This window comes from Hylobates moloch, unplaced genomic scaffold (genome assembly GCF_009828535.3).
Source record: "Hylobates moloch isolate HMO894 unplaced genomic scaffold, HMol_V3 SCAFFOLD_2, whole genome shotgun sequence".
Lineage (NCBI taxonomy): Eukaryota > Metazoa > Chordata > Mammalia > Primates > Hylobatidae > Hylobates > Hylobates moloch.
Window position 1 is genome coordinate 167109953 of NW_026652277.1, and position 17556 is coordinate 167127508.

The 17556-nt window shown below is 47.1% G+C and overlaps 1 protein-coding gene, 1 long non-coding RNA gene and 1 other non-coding gene across 4 annotated transcripts in view; 1 reads left to right on the forward strand and 2 right to left on the reverse strand.

The window, feature by feature from the left end:
- LOC116473506 (uncharacterized) overlaps positions 1-11413 on the forward strand; it is a 54787-nt gene extending 43374 nt beyond the window's left edge. The window contains exons 4-5 of one of the 2 annotated variants that reach the window (XR_009212534.1): positions 8044-8183; positions 11253-11413. This is a non-coding gene — a long non-coding RNA (uncharacterized LOC116473506). Of the gene's footprint in view, positions 1-8043; positions 8184-10546; positions 10730-11252 lie in introns of those variants that run through there. The other variant, XR_009212535.1, reaches the window with a different exon arrangement.
- A 48-nt stretch (positions 11414-11461) lies between these two features.
- Positions 11462-12395, reverse strand: LOC116476996 (synaptobrevin homolog YKT6). Its single transcript, XM_058435731.1, has 2 exons — positions 11814-12395; positions 11462-11467 (listed from the first exon to the last, which is right to left on the reverse strand). The coding sequence occupies exons 1-2, from the start codon at positions 12393-12395 to the stop codon at positions 11462-11464; spliced, it is 588 nt and encodes a 195-aa protein (XP_058291714.1).
- Positions 12396-16497: 4102 nt separating this feature from the next.
- On the reverse strand, positions 16498-16603 carry LOC116477370 (U6 spliceosomal RNA). Its single transcript, XR_004250437.1, has one exon. It is a non-coding gene; the product is annotated as a U6 spliceosomal RNA (small nuclear RNA).
- Between the last annotated feature and the right edge of the window lie 953 nt (positions 16604-17556).

Genomic DNA, 17556 nt, shown 5'->3' on the forward strand with positions numbered 1-17556 from the left:
GTAGAGACGGGGTTTCACCGTGTTAGCCAGGATGGTCTTGATCTCCTGACCTCGTGATCCGCCCGCCTCGGCCTCCCAAAGTGCTGGGATTCCAGGCGTGAGCCACCGCGCCCAGCCTATCATGTTTTATTTCTTAAGCTAGGTAGTGGGGGGAGTAAAAGGTGCTGATTGTGTTACTTTTTATGCCTTTGTGTGTATTTGATTTTTTTTTTTTTTCAAGAGGAAGAGGTGAAGATAAGAAACCACTCGAAGCTGGTGTCTGGTGGCTGGGACCCTGGTGGCTGGGACAGCAGCAGTAGTGCTGTCCATCTGCTCATCCGAGGGGTGGCACATCCTAGCCTCTATCTTTTCCCCAGAGAAGATCCCCCTCGTCTGCTCTTCCCCCTGTCTCAGCCTTTTAGTGTGTGAACAGTTCTGGTGTGACTCATCGGTGCTTTTGTTAGCGCCTTTACCAGCAAGGACTTGTTAAACACTTAAATCTTACAAATGGAAAGAAAATTCCATGGTAAATTTAAGTATAAAAGTCAACCAAAATTCTGAGTCTCGGACAAGACTGGTTAAAAATCGTTCTACAATGAAACTAATACATTAAATTAAATCATATAAAACTTTTATTGCTTTGCAAGGAACCTTTAGTATTAAATGTAGGCATTTTCATCTGGTGATTCTTCCCAGTCTCCTGTGGTAATAATACCTGGACAGGGAAGAAATCTTTTGAGATAACTAAACTATACTGGGAAATGGGCCCCTTGCTAAGTTTCCTGTGGCAGTGACACCCCCTCTGTTGCAAATATTTTCTCCGATGTGTGGTTTCAGTTCCAAGCCAAACCCGTTCTACAGCGTGCTTTGTACCTTTCCAGAGACTGATCGGTATCAGCTTGCCAGGGCTTTAAACCCCATTCATTCTTTCATTACTTAAAAGCCTCTTTCTTTGGAAAACCTTTGAGTGAAGCATAAAATTAGCATCTAAAAAGACATAGCAGCAACTGAACCCGGGAACGTCAGGGAATATGTGACCACCAGCACCATTATTGACCTTCCTAAGTGCAGTTTGATGTGGGAAGGGGCTATGCAGGTGGAAAAAGGTGGCCGAGAGGTGGAGGTCCCCAGGCAGGGGCAGTCGCCTCTCTGGCCTGAGCCCGAAACTCCCAATTCTCATGGGTGGCTGATGAGAGAACCCCTCCCCTCCTTTGTATTTAATCCTTTCTCTAACTCACTTCTAAGCCGACATCAGAAAATCTTTGAAGAAAAGCACAGGGGAGGCCTATTTCAGTGACTTTCACTTCTCTAAATGTTTGTTCTTTTCAGTTAGTTGTAAAATATGTTTGAATTATATTTTCAATTCTCTTTCACCACTGTTCTATAAAATGTGAGCCTGTAGGCATTGTTTTTTTAAATGAAAAAGAAAAGATTGATTTTAGGAATCACATTCAAAGTGTTTGATGAATCAGGGCTCAGCTTAGCATTCAAGAACATGGCTGGGAAGTTTCCACTTTGTTTTCGCCCTAGATTCGTCTTTACCTCTTTTGTCTCCTATATTTTTCCAGCTCTGTGGATTTCTTTGAAGAGAAGACGGCTATGAGGATTGAAGAAAGAAACTCTTTTCTCCAGTAATTTGTAATTATCCTGTTGGATGATTATGGAGTATTTTTTGTATATGTAACCCCTCAGGGAAAATCTGAGCATATCTCTACCCTTAAAAAGTCTGGTAGCCTGATGGCAGGTGGCGGGGAGAGAAGAAATCCTGTTTCTCCTTTCCCTGATTTTGTCCCCAAACTACATCTTGCTTTGAAAGTAGAGGAGTTGGAAGGAGAGGAGTTAGCCTCTCATGGGGGCCCTGGAAGGCAGATAGCTGCCAATCTTTGTGTGTATTTTGTCAAGAATGGCTGCCTTCTAAAAACAAACCAACTCTCCTTGATCCCTCAGGTCAAGGATCCGGAAGAGACTGGATTGTACAAAAGATGTTTCCAAGGCAAAAAAGCATTGCTCTCATGGGGCATTTATGGAGGATGTTGTCAGTGGGCACTTGGAAGTTCTAGAAGTCATGTGGGGCACTGGTGTCTGCAGTTCCTGGTGTGCTCAGGACATTCTGTGTCCGCATAGAGGGTTGCTGCACAACGGCTGGCCAGCTCATACCTGCACAATTACTTCCAGCACCTTGGCAGGCAGGAAAGCGATTACAAATATACCAACAGGGTAGGCGTTTGCTCTGGGGAAGAGGCTGATGTGGGGTGAATAGTTCATACCACAGGAAGCCCGCTGTGTGTGGTGGGCAGGTGACGTTTGGACTGGGCTCCTGGTGGCTTTTGGCTCTCTTCCAGTTTGGCCTAACAATGAAATTACACGTTGAAGGGGTTTGTTACTGTTGATCTTTATTCCACAGCCTGGCTTCTTGGTAAAGGCATCCATGTTCTCCGTGTCTACACTTCCTCATCTCCCATTCATTCCCCATCAGCCCACAGTTTGCTTTCAGCCTTCATAGCTCCTGGGAAATGTCTCCCCATCTGCTGCCATCCTGGGGCCCCTCCCGAGGCTTAGTCTCCTTCCTCTTCTGCCCAGAGCTCAGCCCCTTGGCTGCTTTGCCACCTCCCTCCTCTAAAGTCACCCACTTTGGGAGCTCCTCATTTTTCTGTCTCCTTTGCCCTTTCCTTATGTTTAGTTGTTCCCAGAATTCTGGGACTTAAGTTCAAACCCCAGCTCTACCATTTATTACCATTGAGGTCTGGGCAGATCATATAACTTGCTTCAACCTTAGTTTCCTTCCCTGTGAAATGGGGATAATATAGTACATGCCTCATTTGGGGGAAGATGCAGTGAGACAATACTCATAAAGTGATTTACATGGAGTCTCTTGTGGAGAAAGTACTTACTAAATGCTAGTTAACATCACTGTTACTCCTTTCTCACTCTGCCCACTGTCCACCCACTACAACCAGAGGCCTTAACAACTTCCATTCTTTGAAAGGTTGCCCTCTAGCCTAGCCCTTCCTCCTCAGTCTACACCCCAGGGTGCTGGGTATCTCCAGCACCATGAATATTGCAGAGCAGTGAGTAATACCTGTTGGGTTCACTGAACCCACTTCATAGGCCCCACTCCCTGTGCTCAGTGAGCAGTAAGGCCTCTCGTAGATTCCACACTGGCAAATAGAAGAAATAATGCTGATCATGGCTGTGCACTTTGTTCACTATGCAAAGGTACTTGGGAGAGCACCGCTGGCTGGAGAGTATATGGTAGCTGGGGGGCCCAGGAAGAAGGTCTTTCTCTATCTCAAGCCTTCTTTGAAATTCAGATATATTGGAAGACTTGCTAGTGTCTTTCAGGGCTGCAAAGTTACCCAATAACCTTTAATTGTGTGCGTTGCTTTTTTTTTTTTTTTTTTTTTTTTTTTGGGGTTTTTCTCTTTTCCTTCCGGGTGGGGGGAGGTGCCTCTTGTCCGGTCTGACTGGTATCCACGCCTTGGTCCCAAATTGGATTACAGGTGTGGGCCACCACCCCACCTGTGTAAAGACAGGGTCTTGCTCTGTCACCCAGGCTGGAGTACAATGGTGCAATCTTGGCTCACTGCAACCTCTGCCTCCCAGGCTCAAGCAATCCTCCTACCTCAGTCTCCCAAGTAGCTGGGATTATAGGCGCACACCACCACCCCCAGCTAATTTTTATATTTTTGTAGAGACAGGGCTTCGCCGTGTAGCCCAGGCTGGTCTTGAACTCCTGAGTTCAAGCAATCTGCCTGCCTTGGCCTCCCCAAGTGTTGGGATTCCAAGTGTAAGCCACCACACCCAGATTCTAATATTTTTCTATGATGTGAGATACAACCTCCCACCCATGACTGTTGTGATATAAACATATTCGGTATGGAACCCAGGCCTGAAACCTAGGCTCACCATTGTTGTGTCACCTTGTACTGTGACTGCCACCCCTCGAGCTGGCCGCCCGCCACACAAGTCACATGACCTCTGTGCAGAGGGCAGAATTTGCTGGTTCCTCCTGAGTGTCAAACTCCTAGTCCCCTGTCCCGTTGGGGCCAGCTCCCTTCTTTTTGCTGTTGGGACTGACTGACCCCCATCACAGCTTCCAGAGCTGCCGCTCAGAGGCCCTCCCCGTGCTCTAAGGAGCTGCCCTGCTCCTGGCATTGTCCTCTCTTCCCTTCAGTCTCCTTGAATTGTGAAGAAAGAGGCAGGCGTTTTATAGCCATTTACAGCCAGGCACAGTCCTTCTAGCCTTTTGGAGACAGTCCTGTCTATGAGGAGGGGAGGTGTGTGACAAAGATTCTCTCCTTGACCAAACTCTAGCCCAGCCTCCTCTGAGCTGTTTTTCAATGAGGCTCTCTCCTTAGACAAATCCTTAAAAGCCCAATTTTAGCAAGAATCCTGCTAAGTCAGTTTAGCCAGAATGCCCCACCCTGGATAGTGGGTCACCCTCCATATCTGATCAAATCCTCGCCCCAACCATAGCCTTGGCCTGCCTTCAGCAAGAGCCCTCTTAGTTGAGTGTAGCCAGAATCCCCATGACCCGATGTTTCATCTGAATCATTTTCCATCTACTGAGCCTCCTACTCTGCTCCATGGCTAACAACTCCCACTTTGCCCATCTCTCTGTCCTGCTGCAAAATCCCACTGTGGTGGTCCCTGTCCCTATCACGATAGTCCTGAGTAAAGTCCATCTTTTAACAAGGGTGAGGGCCAGTTGTGGTGGCTCACGCCTGTAATCCTAACACTTTGGGGGGCTTAGGTCGGCGGATCACCTGATGTCAGGAGTTTGAGATCAGCCTGGCCAACATGGTGAAACCCTGTCTCTACTAAAAATACAAAAATTAGCTGAGTGTGGTGGCACACGCCTGTAATCCCACCTACTAAGGAGGTTGAGGCAGGAGAATTGCTTGAACCTGGGAGGTGGAGGTTGCAGTGAGCCGAGATTGCGCCACTGCACTCCAGCCTGGGCGACAGAGGGAGACTCCGTATCAAAAAAAAAAACAAAAAACCCAAGAAACCAAAAACAAAAAAAACACAAAAACAAGGGTGAGAATAATCTTTTCCTTAACATGTGGGTGGACCACTGCTGCAGGCCATGTGAGATGGGAAAGCTGGGTGCCCGTGTCCAGCTTCCCCTGCTTTGCCATTGAGGGGCTCCATGTGGAGGTAGCAACAGGAGAAGCTACAGGCACGTCATGATTTCCCTTGTTCTTTGGGAAATCTGGAAGAATGAATCCTTTCCTAATCCCAGAAAGACAGCCTACCTGTGAGACCTCGAGGGTGGACTACAAAGTTCACATCTCACAGGGGTCAGGTAGTTTATGTAAATTTGTAAAGTGTTCCCGGTGCTACGAAAGGGAGGAGTGGAGACTGTGGCAAAGCAGAGAACACATGTCCCATGGAACACCGTCGGTCGGCTCTAACCAGGTACAGCTTCTGGGACTGTGGGCCGGGTCTTGCCAGTGCACCTGAAGACAGGAAGCTGGGTTTTTACGTGAAAATTCTAGATTTTGTAAAGTGTTGGCAAGTAGTAAAAATAGAGTGTGGTCAAAACAACTCAGAATTTTGCCCTCAGGCATCTGGTTTGTAATATCTGGGCTAGAGTCTCATTATCCCTCTTGTGGAGGGAGGGAAGTTATTAGGACCACCAGTGGGAAGGAAGGAGGCTGCTCACTGACAGGAAGAGGGAAGTGAAGTGGTGCAACCTGGAGTCAAGGTGGATGGCTTAGGTTTAGGCCTTTGGGGGATTTCCTTGGGGCGGGGGTGGGACGGTGCGCTGTGTGCCTGCAATGTCTTGAATGGGCACGTGAGTTGCCCCTGGAGAGCTGCCAGCTCCACCTGAAAGCCTGGACTTCTTGGCTCAGATCTTCATGTGAGGCTCAGCCAGGAAGAAGGGGTGCCACCCACCTTTGTGAGGCCACATGAGTTATGCCAGCAACCTCAGATCCATAGGACCTTCCTCCAGTTGGACTTCTGTGGACTGCACAGGCCCAGGAGTTCCTACATGAGCCCAAGGGGTGTGGAGAGTGGAATCCCCAAAACGTGGCTCAGACTGGATTATCTGCCAGGTCGGGGACTGAGGGCCAAGCCATGTTTAATTGATTTAGAAAATGAAGAGATGGAGGCCGGGCATGGTGCCTCACACTGTAGTCACAGCACTTTGGGAGGCTGAGGCGGGTGGATCACGAGGTCAGGAGTTCAAGATCAGCCTGGCCAACATGGTGAAACCCCGTCTCTACTGAAATACAAAAATTAGCCGGGTGTGGTGGTGCACGCCTGTAGTCCCAGCTACTCGAGAGGCTGAGGCAGGAGAATTGCTTGAACCCATGAGCCAGAGGTTGCAGTCAGCTGAGATTGAACCACTGCACTCCAGCCTGGGTGACAGTCGCAAGACTCCGTCTCAGAAAAAAAAAAAAAAAAGAAAGAGATGTGAAAATATCCCAGGTATCTTCGTATGTCAGTATATGTGTGTGTGTTTAGTATCTCCTGATCGGGACCCAGTTTGAAAGCCTGAGAGTTCTGGAGATGTGGATGCCTGAGAATCATGGTTTTACTAGGCAAAGATTTTCTCCTCTTCTCAAAATAGCTGTAGTTACTAGACAAGCTAGGTATTTAGGTTCCATATCACCTTCTCCAATTGGGGCAGGTTTTAGGAACTTGTCCAGGTGCCTGGTTTCCTTGTACAAACACGTCGCTGACTTACCCACTAATATCGGAGCTGCTAAGTTTTCATGACTCTGTCATTGACTTTAGTACATCCTTTTCCCCTGACTGAGTCTCCCCTTATGAACTTCGGATGTTTAAAATGGAATTTAGTGATGTTTTCACACCACATTTTTCATTATTTATCACCTTGGAAACAGAAGTTGTTTTGTTATAAGCTTTTTATTCTTCTTAACCTCCTCTGAATACTTGAAACCTTTCACGACGGAAATGAGTTTACTGTGACCTGACTCGGTATTATACAGTAAACGCATGATTCTCATAACACGCTGTTTATATGGAGAATAAACGCGGTCCGGAACACAGTGTTCAGTGTCTGAAATGAAATGCAAGTCTCCCGTTTCCAAAGGCTGACAGGATGGTTGCTGAATGATATTCCGGCTGCTCAGATGAAGGGCCCTGGAAAGGCTTGTTGGAAGTGAACCCGAGGGCGTTGCCTCTTCGTGGCTGGGTTTGCTCTCTGCAGACCAAGGAAGGCCCCACTTTCCTTGAATTCTGAGCTTCAAAGCGCACATCTGTGTCCTTCTGCTTAACAACCTGCTTTAGTAAACAAGTCTGCCAAGATGGTACTGTCACATTAAACTGTGTACCCCTGCACTCTCCTCTCCTCTCCTCTCCTCTCCTCTCCTCTCCCCTCCCCTCCCCTCCCCTCCCCTCCCCTCCCCTCCCTTTCCTTTCCTTTCCTTTCTCCCCGCCCCCCTTCCTTCCTTTTTTTTCTCAATATCTCACTCTGTCGCCCAGGTTGGAGTGTAATGGCGTGATCTCAGCTCACTGCAACCTCCACTTCCCGGCTACAGATGATTCTCGTGTCTCAGCCTCCTGAGTAGCTGGGATTACAGGCAGGTGCTACTATAGCCCGGCTAATTTTGGTGTTTTAGTAGAGATGGGGTTTCACCATGTTGGCCAGGCTGGTCTTGAACTCCTGGCCTCAAGTGATCTGCCTACCTTGGCCTCCCAAAGTGCTGGGATTACAGGCGTGAGCCACCACCGGGCCCAGCCTGCACTTCCTTCTTGATCACAGCACCACAGTCTTGACTTGCAGGTCAATCTATACCTTATGTGACATAAAATATTGTCAGCAAGTCTAATGGAATATTCCACCAGAGTGGGAAACCTATCTCCAAGATGCAATGGTGAGCTATTAATTAAAGCTGGTTCGTGCCCTCAGAGCAACTTTCTTTGATGCTGCTTGTGACAGGTCAACGTTTGCATCATATGCCCAGTGGAGCCTGCTCTGCCCGGCATTATCACTTGTCCTTTAGGGACAGCGTGGACTTTTTCTTCATGTCTGTGTTAGATGTCATCCAAGTGAATTACTCCTTTCTCTTTCCTGTTTATTCATTATAGGGTGTCACCTCTTAGCCATCTGAGCACTGGGCTGGCTGCCAAAAACAGAGGTGATGATGTAACGTGCCAACTCTCACATGGCTCAGGGGAGGAGGACTCCAGGACTCCAGGATGGGACAGGGCAGCCACTTCTCACCAAGGTGACACTGGGGCTTCTGAGCGAGCCTCTGAGTGGGGAATGGGGGGAGGGGCAACATGATGGAGGGGTCAGTGACACACCTCCATCCCCATGAAGAAAGGATTTCTGCTTTGAAATTCCTCTACTAGAAACTAATTCCTTCTGCTCAGTTTTCTTCCTCAGGAAGGGGTGTGTGTGTGTGTGTGTGTGTGTGTGTGTGTGTGTGTATTTTGACAGTTCTTTCTTTATTTTTTTGAGATGGAGTTTTGCTCTTGTTGCCTAGGCTGGAGTGCAGTGGCATGATCTTGGCTCACTGCAACCTCTGCTTCCCGGGTTCAAGCGATTCTCCTTCCTCGGCCTCCCGAGTAGCTGGGATTACAGGCATGCGGCTACCACACCCGACTAATTTTGTATTTTTAGTACAGACGGGGTTTCTCCATGTTGATCAGGCTGGTCTTGAACTCCCGACCTCAGGTGATGCACCTGCCTTGGCCTCCCAAAGTGTTGGGATTACAGGCGTGAGCCACCGCACCCGGCCGACAGTTCTTTCTTCAAAAGTGTTACATATTCACTGTAGAAAAATTTAAAAATTCACAGAGGCAATAAGTCATTAAGATCAATCAAGAACTATATACATATAATCACTATTTAAACCTGAGGGGTGTGTGTGTCTGTGTGCATATGTTTGTGCATGTGCACACGTATGTGTAGACACAGAATTTCTTTTTTTTTTTTTTTTTTTGAGATGAAGTCTTGCTGTCACCCAGGCTGGAGTGCAGTGGCACGATCTCGGTTCACTGCAACCTCCCTCTGCCTTCTGGGTTCAACCGATTCTCCTGCCTCAGCCTCTGGAGCAGCTGGGACAAGAGGCGCCCACCACCATGCCCTGCTAATTTTCATATTTTTTGTAGAGATGAGGTTTCACCATATTGGCCAGGCTGGTCTCGAACTCCTGACCTCAGGTGATCTACCTGTTTTGGCCTCCCAAAGTGCTGGGATTACAGGCATGAACCACCGCACCAGTATAAAAGCTGGTATCATGTAATATACACACTTTCTCTACTTTAAAAAAATTTGTCATGTGGTGAAGACTTTTTCTTTCCAATAAATATCAATCTATATCATTATTACATGGGTCTGTCAAAATTGGTTTAAATAAAGAAATAATTTAGTTTCCAGATTTATGCTTGGGTGAACGTGTTTGAAGTTAATTTGTTTTTTCCTCTTTTTGAGACATGGTCTCGCTCCATCATCCAGGCTGGAGTGCATTGGTGCTATCATGGCTCACTGCAGCCGTGACCTCCTTGGCTCAAGTGATCCTCCCATCTCAGCCTCCTGAGTAGCTGGAACTGCAGGCATGTGCCACCACTCCTGGCTAATTTTTCTTTTTCTTTTTTTTTGTATTTTTGATAGAGACAGGGTTTCACCATGTTGCCAGGCTGGTCTTGAATTCTTGGGCTCAAGTGATCCTCCTGCCTTAGCCTCCCAAAGTGCTGGGATTACAGGCATGAGACAACACTCCCGGCCCGGGGAAAAACTTTTTACTTCATGAAGATGAAATATTTGACCCAAATTTCTGTCTTCAGTGAGGATTTCTTTGGAGAATCTTTGGCCATATTTTAGCTTTAATTCAGACGGTGCTGGAATCATGATTCAGTGTGTACATTTGAGTTCTCTCTGCAGTGCTGGCTTTCTGAGGAAAGGGTATGACCGCAAACATTTTTGCAGGATATCAGAGCTGCCTTCCTACCGACCCTTTGGGGCTAGCAAGAAGTGAAGCCATTTGATGACTATTCAGGGCGCTAAACAGCCTGTCTGCTCCATATTGCTGAAAGAATCCAACACTGTTTTTTTCTCACCTGGGAGTTGCATACAATTTCAGCAAACGCAAGGGATCCAGACCAGCTCTAATAATCACCACTTCTATATACCTAGTGGTTAGAATAAGCTCTTTTCCAAGTGCTTTATGCCTATTAATTTATTTACTCCTCATGAAAGCCCTGAGAGGAAGGTGCTGTCACTAAAGCCCACACCACTGCGGGGACACAGGCATCCAGAGGCCAGGCAACTGTGAAAGTGCCTTTGCAAAATAAGACTGAGACAGTGAAAGAGACCTAACTTAACCAACTCCATCTTGCTTCTCACCTCCAAGCTATCCTTGTTCATTCCTGGGCATAGACTGAACTAACTTTGGGAAATACTTAGTTTACAGTTTATATCTTAAAACAAAGACGATAACAGCCCTTTCCCAAAGCAGACCTCCTTCTTGCCTGGGGACTAGATTGCCTTTGTAGGACTAACATTAGCCACAAGATTAGAAATTATGGTTTAGGACTCATGCAGCTGGAGGCTACAAGATTCTGACGCTCCCTAAACTGCTCCTAGAAATCAGCGCTTGAGATATTTTGCAGACCCTGCACTTGATGGATCAGCTGGCACCACCCCATCAATAAACTGGCTCATCTGATCCTGTGGCCCCCACCCAGGAACTGACTCAGTGCAAGACAGCTTCGACTCCCCGTGATTTCATCCCTGACCAATCAGCACCCGGCTCACTGGCTTTCTCCTACCCATGGAATTGTCCTTAGAAACTCTGCTCCCAGAATGCTCGGGGAGACTGATTTGAGTAATAATAAAACTCCAGTCTCCTCCACAGTTGGCTCTGCATGAATTACTCTTTGTCTGTTGCAATTCCCCTGTCTTGATGAATTGGCTCAATCTAGGCAGCAGGCAAGGTGAACCCCTTGGGCGGTTACAACTGGCCCATAAGTGTGAGGCTCATGAGCAGCGAAGCAGGCTAGCCCCCCAGGCAGCTGGCTGTGACCACTAAGGCTTTCCCCTTTCCCGCAGAACTGGTGTGCAGCCATTAGTTCACACAAGTCACATGAAAGCCCTGTGTTTCCAAACGTGCAGCCGCTCTGCGCCACAACAAATGTCATGTTGGTCGGAAAACAATAGCTCTCCCCTCAGACACACAGCGAACCTTCTCATTCTCACTATGTCCATTTCTTCCATAACTACAAGAGGTATCTGCTATGTGCCAGGTGCTGTTCTAGAAACTCATCGATATTCTTTTTTTTTTTTTTTTCAGAAGCCAGTTGGAGTTTATGGTTTCATTTGCCCAAAAATATGCCTTTGGGGACCTCAAATTCTTTCCAAGAATCACTACCACACATATTAATTTGAACAGTCCCCACCCTTCCACCATCCCTGTTTCTCCTGAGAACTTCAAAATAAAAATGGCCTGTGTGCCCCCACTCCAGGTCCTCGAGTAGGGCTGTTTCTTCGTCCCTGGGGGCTTCAGTTCTGATGCGAATGATGGTGCTGTTCCAGTGCTGGGCCACTGCACAACGTGAGTTTTGTTTCCGGGAATTTTTTTTTTTTTTTGAGAGGGAGTCTCGCTCTGTTGCCCAGGCTGGAGTGCAGTGGTGCAATCTTGGCTCACTGCAACCTCCGCCTCCCAGGTTCAAGCAATTCTCCTGCCTCAGCCTCCCACATAGCTGGGACTACAGGTGCAGGGTGCCATGCCCGGCTAATTTTTTGTATTTTAGTAGAGACAGGGTTTCACCATGTTGCCCAGGCTGGTCGCGAACTCCTGACCTCAGGTGATCTGCCCGCCTTGGCCTCCCAAAGTGCTACAGGCATGAGCCACCGTGCCCAGCCTCCGGGCAGTTTTATAGAAGGCTTTAGACTGTGTTCCCAGCACCTCAGATTTGGACACCAAGGCACCTAGCTTCTCACCTTGCTCTAACAAAGACTTCATGGTGTTGTGCACAATGATTTGGGTCTCGTCTGGTTCGGCCTGCACGTTAGTCATGGTGTCAGCATCTCGTGGGTTCTGGTATCTACTGAGGTGACCATCCAGGGCTGCAGAATGGATTGTAGCAGGGGACCCTACTGGCCAGTCTGTCCTGTTGACTTGCTTGGAGAATTCATCTAGTACTTTCTCCAGCAAGGTAAAGGCCACCCGGGATGGGCATTCATTGTCAGCAATGACCACACCTGCAAGACTGTCATTCCGGACATAGACGTGCCACAGATAGTCTTGTTCTTCGACAGAAGCTCTAGTGCCTTTGAATGAGCGCTCCACAATCAGTTGATTCATGAAGGTCACGAATTCCTGAACGCTGGATCTCTGGAAAAAGCTGAAGGAAGCCACATCGTTGTACCCGGCTTTGAGCAGCACTACCTTGGCCTCGCCTTTGTAGAGGACACTGAGGCTGTACAGCTTCATGGCTCTGCGCCCTCAGGCCACCTGCCTGCCCAGCTGCAGGACCTGCTGTCAGGGAGCAGCGCCATCCCTCGCGACCACAGCTGCCTACAGGCCTCTCAGCCCCTGGCAGCTGACGGGGCCAGCGCCGGCTTCCTCCTCCTGGCTGGGGATCCACCCACATTGGGATTCATAACAGATGTATGCACAAGGCATGGAAGCTACTCAAAACACACAAAGATACCTGCCTCCTGGAGGGGATGTTGCTCAGACCAGCAGGTAATAAGCCCTTGTATAAGAAACTAAGAGCTTTAGAGGGGCACCCCTGCCTGCGCAGGCCCAGATATAATTGTAACGGAGAAGCTGCACTTCAGTCCCTTAGCCAAAACCTCTCTCGGGGGGCCTTTCATTTGATTCCAGCTGTCCTGTCTTCCTGGCTCCCAATAGGCTATGCTGTCTTCCCTAGTTACTCCATTTCCTGATCCCAGGACCAGACACTGTGCATCCATCCATCCAGTGAATTGTTTCAGTCACTCGTTCAATCACCTCTTACTGAGTTCCTCCTTGGTGACAGGCACTCTGCTGGCTGGTAGAGACATACAGATAAACAAGGCAGCCCGTTCCCGTGAGCCAGCTCCGGGACATTCGGGTGGAAAGCACCATGTGTTCGTGAAGAGTCAATTAAGTTTGATGGCATATTCTGTATTGGGAATGAAAGATAGAAATTGGGCCGGGTTTGGTGGCTTACGCCTGTAATCCCAGCACTTTGGGAGGCTGAGGCAGGAGGATTGCTTGCTTGGGCCCATGAATTTGAGACTAGTTTTGGCAACATAGTGAGACTCGGTCTCTACAAAAAAAACAAAAACAAAAACAAAAACAAAAAATCTAGCTGGGCATGGTGGCATGCACCTGAGGTGGGAGGATTGCTTGAGCCGAAGAGGTTGAGGCTGCAGTGAGTTGTGATCATGCCACTGCACTCCAGCCTGGGTGACAGAGCAAGACTCTGTTTTTAAAAAAAATTGAACAAATATTTAAAAAGAATGTCTGCAAAATTGTTTCTGGTTTCTCTGGGCTTCTTGCCATCAGGTAGCAGAATGTTAGAGTAGGAAGAGAATTTGCGAGATCGTCCAGCCAACCTCCTGACTGCCTTACAGAAACTTGAAAATGGTCTCGGATTGAGAACTCGCTCCTTAGATGTTTCAGAGACATAACCTACTATGCACAAGCAGACTTGTCCAAATTGATGTTTAACATTGATAGGCTATACTATTATCTCTAACCAGTTGTTCTATACCCTGCCCCAATCACTTTTCTTTGAGACAGAGTCTCGCTCTGTCACCAAGGCTGGAGTGCAGTGGCGCGATCTCAGCTCACTGCAACCTCTGCCTCCTGGGTTCAAGCGATTCTCCTGCCTCAGCTTCCCGAGTAGCTGGGATTACAGGCGCCCGCCAACACGCCCACCTAATTTTTGTATTTTTAGTAGAGATGGAGTTTCACCATGCTGGCCAGGCTGGTCTCGAACTCCTGACCTCAGGTGATGCACCTGCCTCGGCCTTCCAAAGTGCTGGGATTACAGATGTGAGCCACCGCGCCAGGCCCCCAATCACTTTTAATGTAGGCAAATTAGTAGGAGCTCTGAAATATACAGTCAGGTGTTGCTTCACCATGGGGTTATGTTCTGAGAAATGCACAGTTAGGTAATTGTGTTGTTTTGGAAACATCATAGAGTGCATTTACGCACACCTAGATGGTATCGCCTACCACATACCTAGGCTAAGTGGTAGAGCCCATTGCTCCCAGGCTACAGACCTGTACAGCAAGTGCTGAATACTGCAGGCAATTGCAGCACAATAGGAAGTATTTATGTCTCCAAACATATCTAAACAGAAAAGGTAAAGTACAAATATGGTAATATAATCTTAAGGGACCACATCAAGAAATAACTGGCAAAGTTCACGTAAAAGTGCCCTTGGGAATTATGCATGACTTGACCTGCAATAACTACTGGGTCCCACATAATGAGCGGAAGGTCGGGCACCCTACTACAGCTCATAATTCACGTGGGTAATTTGATGTAGTTGTTAATGGTCTGCTATAAAAAAGAGTCATCATCCTAACAGCTCCAAAGCTATTTCTGTAACTGATCTTTATCTTAGCAGTCACAGCCGAACACGCCCACATGGATCCTCAGTGAAAGGCAAAGTTAGAAGCTGGCAAGCTCTCCATTAGCTGCAATCATGCTGATCTAAGATGAATCCTTTTACTGGAAATCTGGCGGGCAAAGCCGCAGAAGCTCTCTTTTCCCTGGGAAATAATATAGCTTCTAGGTAATGTGTGCTTTACAGCCCATACCTCCTGGCCATGCTTTGCCCTAGGGATGGGGAGATACATTGGGGAGAGTGAGGGGGAAGGGAAGGGGGAGAGGGAGGAGGAAGAAAGAGGAAGGGAAAGTGGGTGGGGGAGGAGGAGTGGGCATGAGGGGGAAGAGAGAAGGAAGGGGAAGGGGAAGGGGAGAGGGAGAAGAGGGAGGGGAAGTGGAGAAGGAAGGGGAAGAGAGGGAGAAGGAGGAGGAAGGAAAGGAAAAGGACAAGAGGGAAGGATGAGAGGGAGAGAGAGGGGCTTCAAACAACCTTCAATGCACACAGAATGGCCCTCTGCTTCTATTTCTTTCTTTGAACCGATAATTTAATTGAAAAATAATTTTAAGGCCCAGTGTATTGGCTCATGCCTGTAATCCCAGCACTTTGGGAGGCCGAGGCAGGTGGATCACTTGAGGTCAGGAGTTTGAGACCAGCCTGGCCAACATGGTGAAACCCTGTCTCTACTAAAAATACAAAATTGTACTGGGGAGGCTGAAGCAGGAGCTACTGGGGAGGCTGAGGCAGGAGAATCACTTGAACATGGGAGGCAGAGGTTGCAGTGAGCTGAGATTGTGCCACTGCACTCTAGCCTAGGCAACAGAGTAAGACTCTTGTCGAAAGAAAGAAAGAAAGGAAGGAAGGAAGGAAGGAAGGAATTTTAAGGCTAAGTACAGACAGTCATGTACCAGTTTCGGTCAACTATGAACCAAATATACAGCAATGGTCCCATAAGATTATAATGGAGCTGGAAAATTCGTATCACCTAGTCACATCTTGATGATCCTGACCCCGTGTAGGCTAATGTATGTGTATGTGTCTTAGTTTGTAACAACAAATTTTTAAAGTAAAAAGAAAATAAAAAATTTTTAAAATAGAAAAAAGTTTATAGAATAAGGATACAAAGAAAGAAAATAATTTTGTAAAGCTGTACAATGCGTTTGTGTTTTAAGCTGTTTTACGAAAGAGTCAAAAAGTTAAAACAAATTAAAAAGTTTATAAAGTAAGTTACAGTAAGCTAAGGTTAATTTATTATAATAATATTATAATATTATAATTAATTTATTATAATAATATTCTTTTAAAATATGGAACACTGCATGAATTTACATGTTGATATGGTTTGGCTGTGTCCCCACCCAAGTCTCATCTTGAACTGTAATCCCCATAATCCCCACATGTCATGGGAGGGACCCAGTGGGAAGTGATTGGATCACAGGGGCAATTTCTCCCATGCTGTTATTGTGATCGTGAGTGAGTTCTCATGAGATCTGATTTTTTTGTGTGCGACAGAGTCTTGCTCTGTAGCCCAGGCTGGAGTGCAATGGCATGATCTCGGCTCACTGCAACCTCTACCTCCTGGGTTCAAGTGATTCTCCTGCCTCAGGCCCCCAAGTAGCTGGGATTACAGGCGCCTGCCACCTCGCCCGGCTAATTTTTGTGTTTTTAGTAGAGACGGGATTTCCCCATGTTGGCCAGACTGGTCTTGAACTCCTGACCTCAGGTGATCTGCCCGTCTCGGCCTCCCAAAGTGCTAGGATTACAGGTGTGAGCCACCGCGCCCAGCCGAGATCTGATGGTTTTAAAAGTGTCTAGCATTTCCCCTGCTTGCCCTCACTTCTCCTTCCTGCTGTCTTGTGAAGAAGGTGCCCTGCTTTTCCTTTGCCTTCTGCCATGACTGTGTTTCCTAAGGTCTCCCCAGCCATGCTGAACTGTGAGTCAGTTAAAACTCTTTTCTTTATAAATTACCCACTCTTGGGTATTTCTTTATAGCAATGTGAGAACAGACTAATTCACATGTCATCCTTGCACAGGGGCCATGCTGATCTTCTCTGTATCATTCCTTAATTTATTACTGAAGAAAGAAAAATATTTGTTATACATTTAGCATAGCTTACGTGTACAATGTTTATCAAGTCTACAGCAGTGTACAGTAATGCCCTAGGCCTTCACATTCACTCACCACTCACTCACTCACTGACTCACCCAGAGCAACTTCCAGTCCAGTAAGCCTCGTCCATGCTAAGTGCGCCGTTCAGGTGTACCATTTTTATCTTTATGTAATTGTAATTTTAAATAAAAGAAATTTTTTTTTATAGAGATGAGGTCTTGCTTTGTTGCCTAGGCTGGTGTTGAACTCCTGGCTTCAAGTGAGCCTCCCACCTTGGCTTCCCAAATTGCTAGGATTACAGGCATGAGCCACTGTACCCAGCCCATTTTTATCTTTTTTTTTTCATTTTAAATTTAGTTTATTGGTTAAATCATGACATAGAAGTTCACTGTTCAAAAAATCATTAAAGATTATTGTGGCTGGGCGTGGTGGCTCACGCCTGTAATCCCAGCACTTTGGGAGGCCGAAGCAGGCGGATCATGAAGTCAGGAGTTCAAGACCAGCCTGGCCAATATGGTGAAACCCCCCTCTCTACTAAAAAAAATACAAAAATTAGCCGGGCATGGTGGCACGTGCCTGTAGTCTCAGCTACTCGGGAGGCTGAGGCAGGAGAATCACTTGAACCCAGGAGGCGGAGGTTACAGTGAGCCGAGATCGCGCCACTGCACTCCAGCCTGGGCGACAGAGTGAGACTTCGTCTCGAAAAACAAAGAACAACAACAAAAACCCAAAAAAGATAATTGCAAATAGCTAAAGACCTAGATCCCAAGACACAATTGCATTTGTTATGCATCTTAAAGTTTGATATTTTTATTGTACCATACAGGTTAGTACTGTTATTGTCAGTATGTACTTTCATAAAAACATATAGTATGAATCATTTTCTTTTAAAAATGTTTCCAGGCAGGGCACGGTGGCTCATGCCTGTAATCCCAGC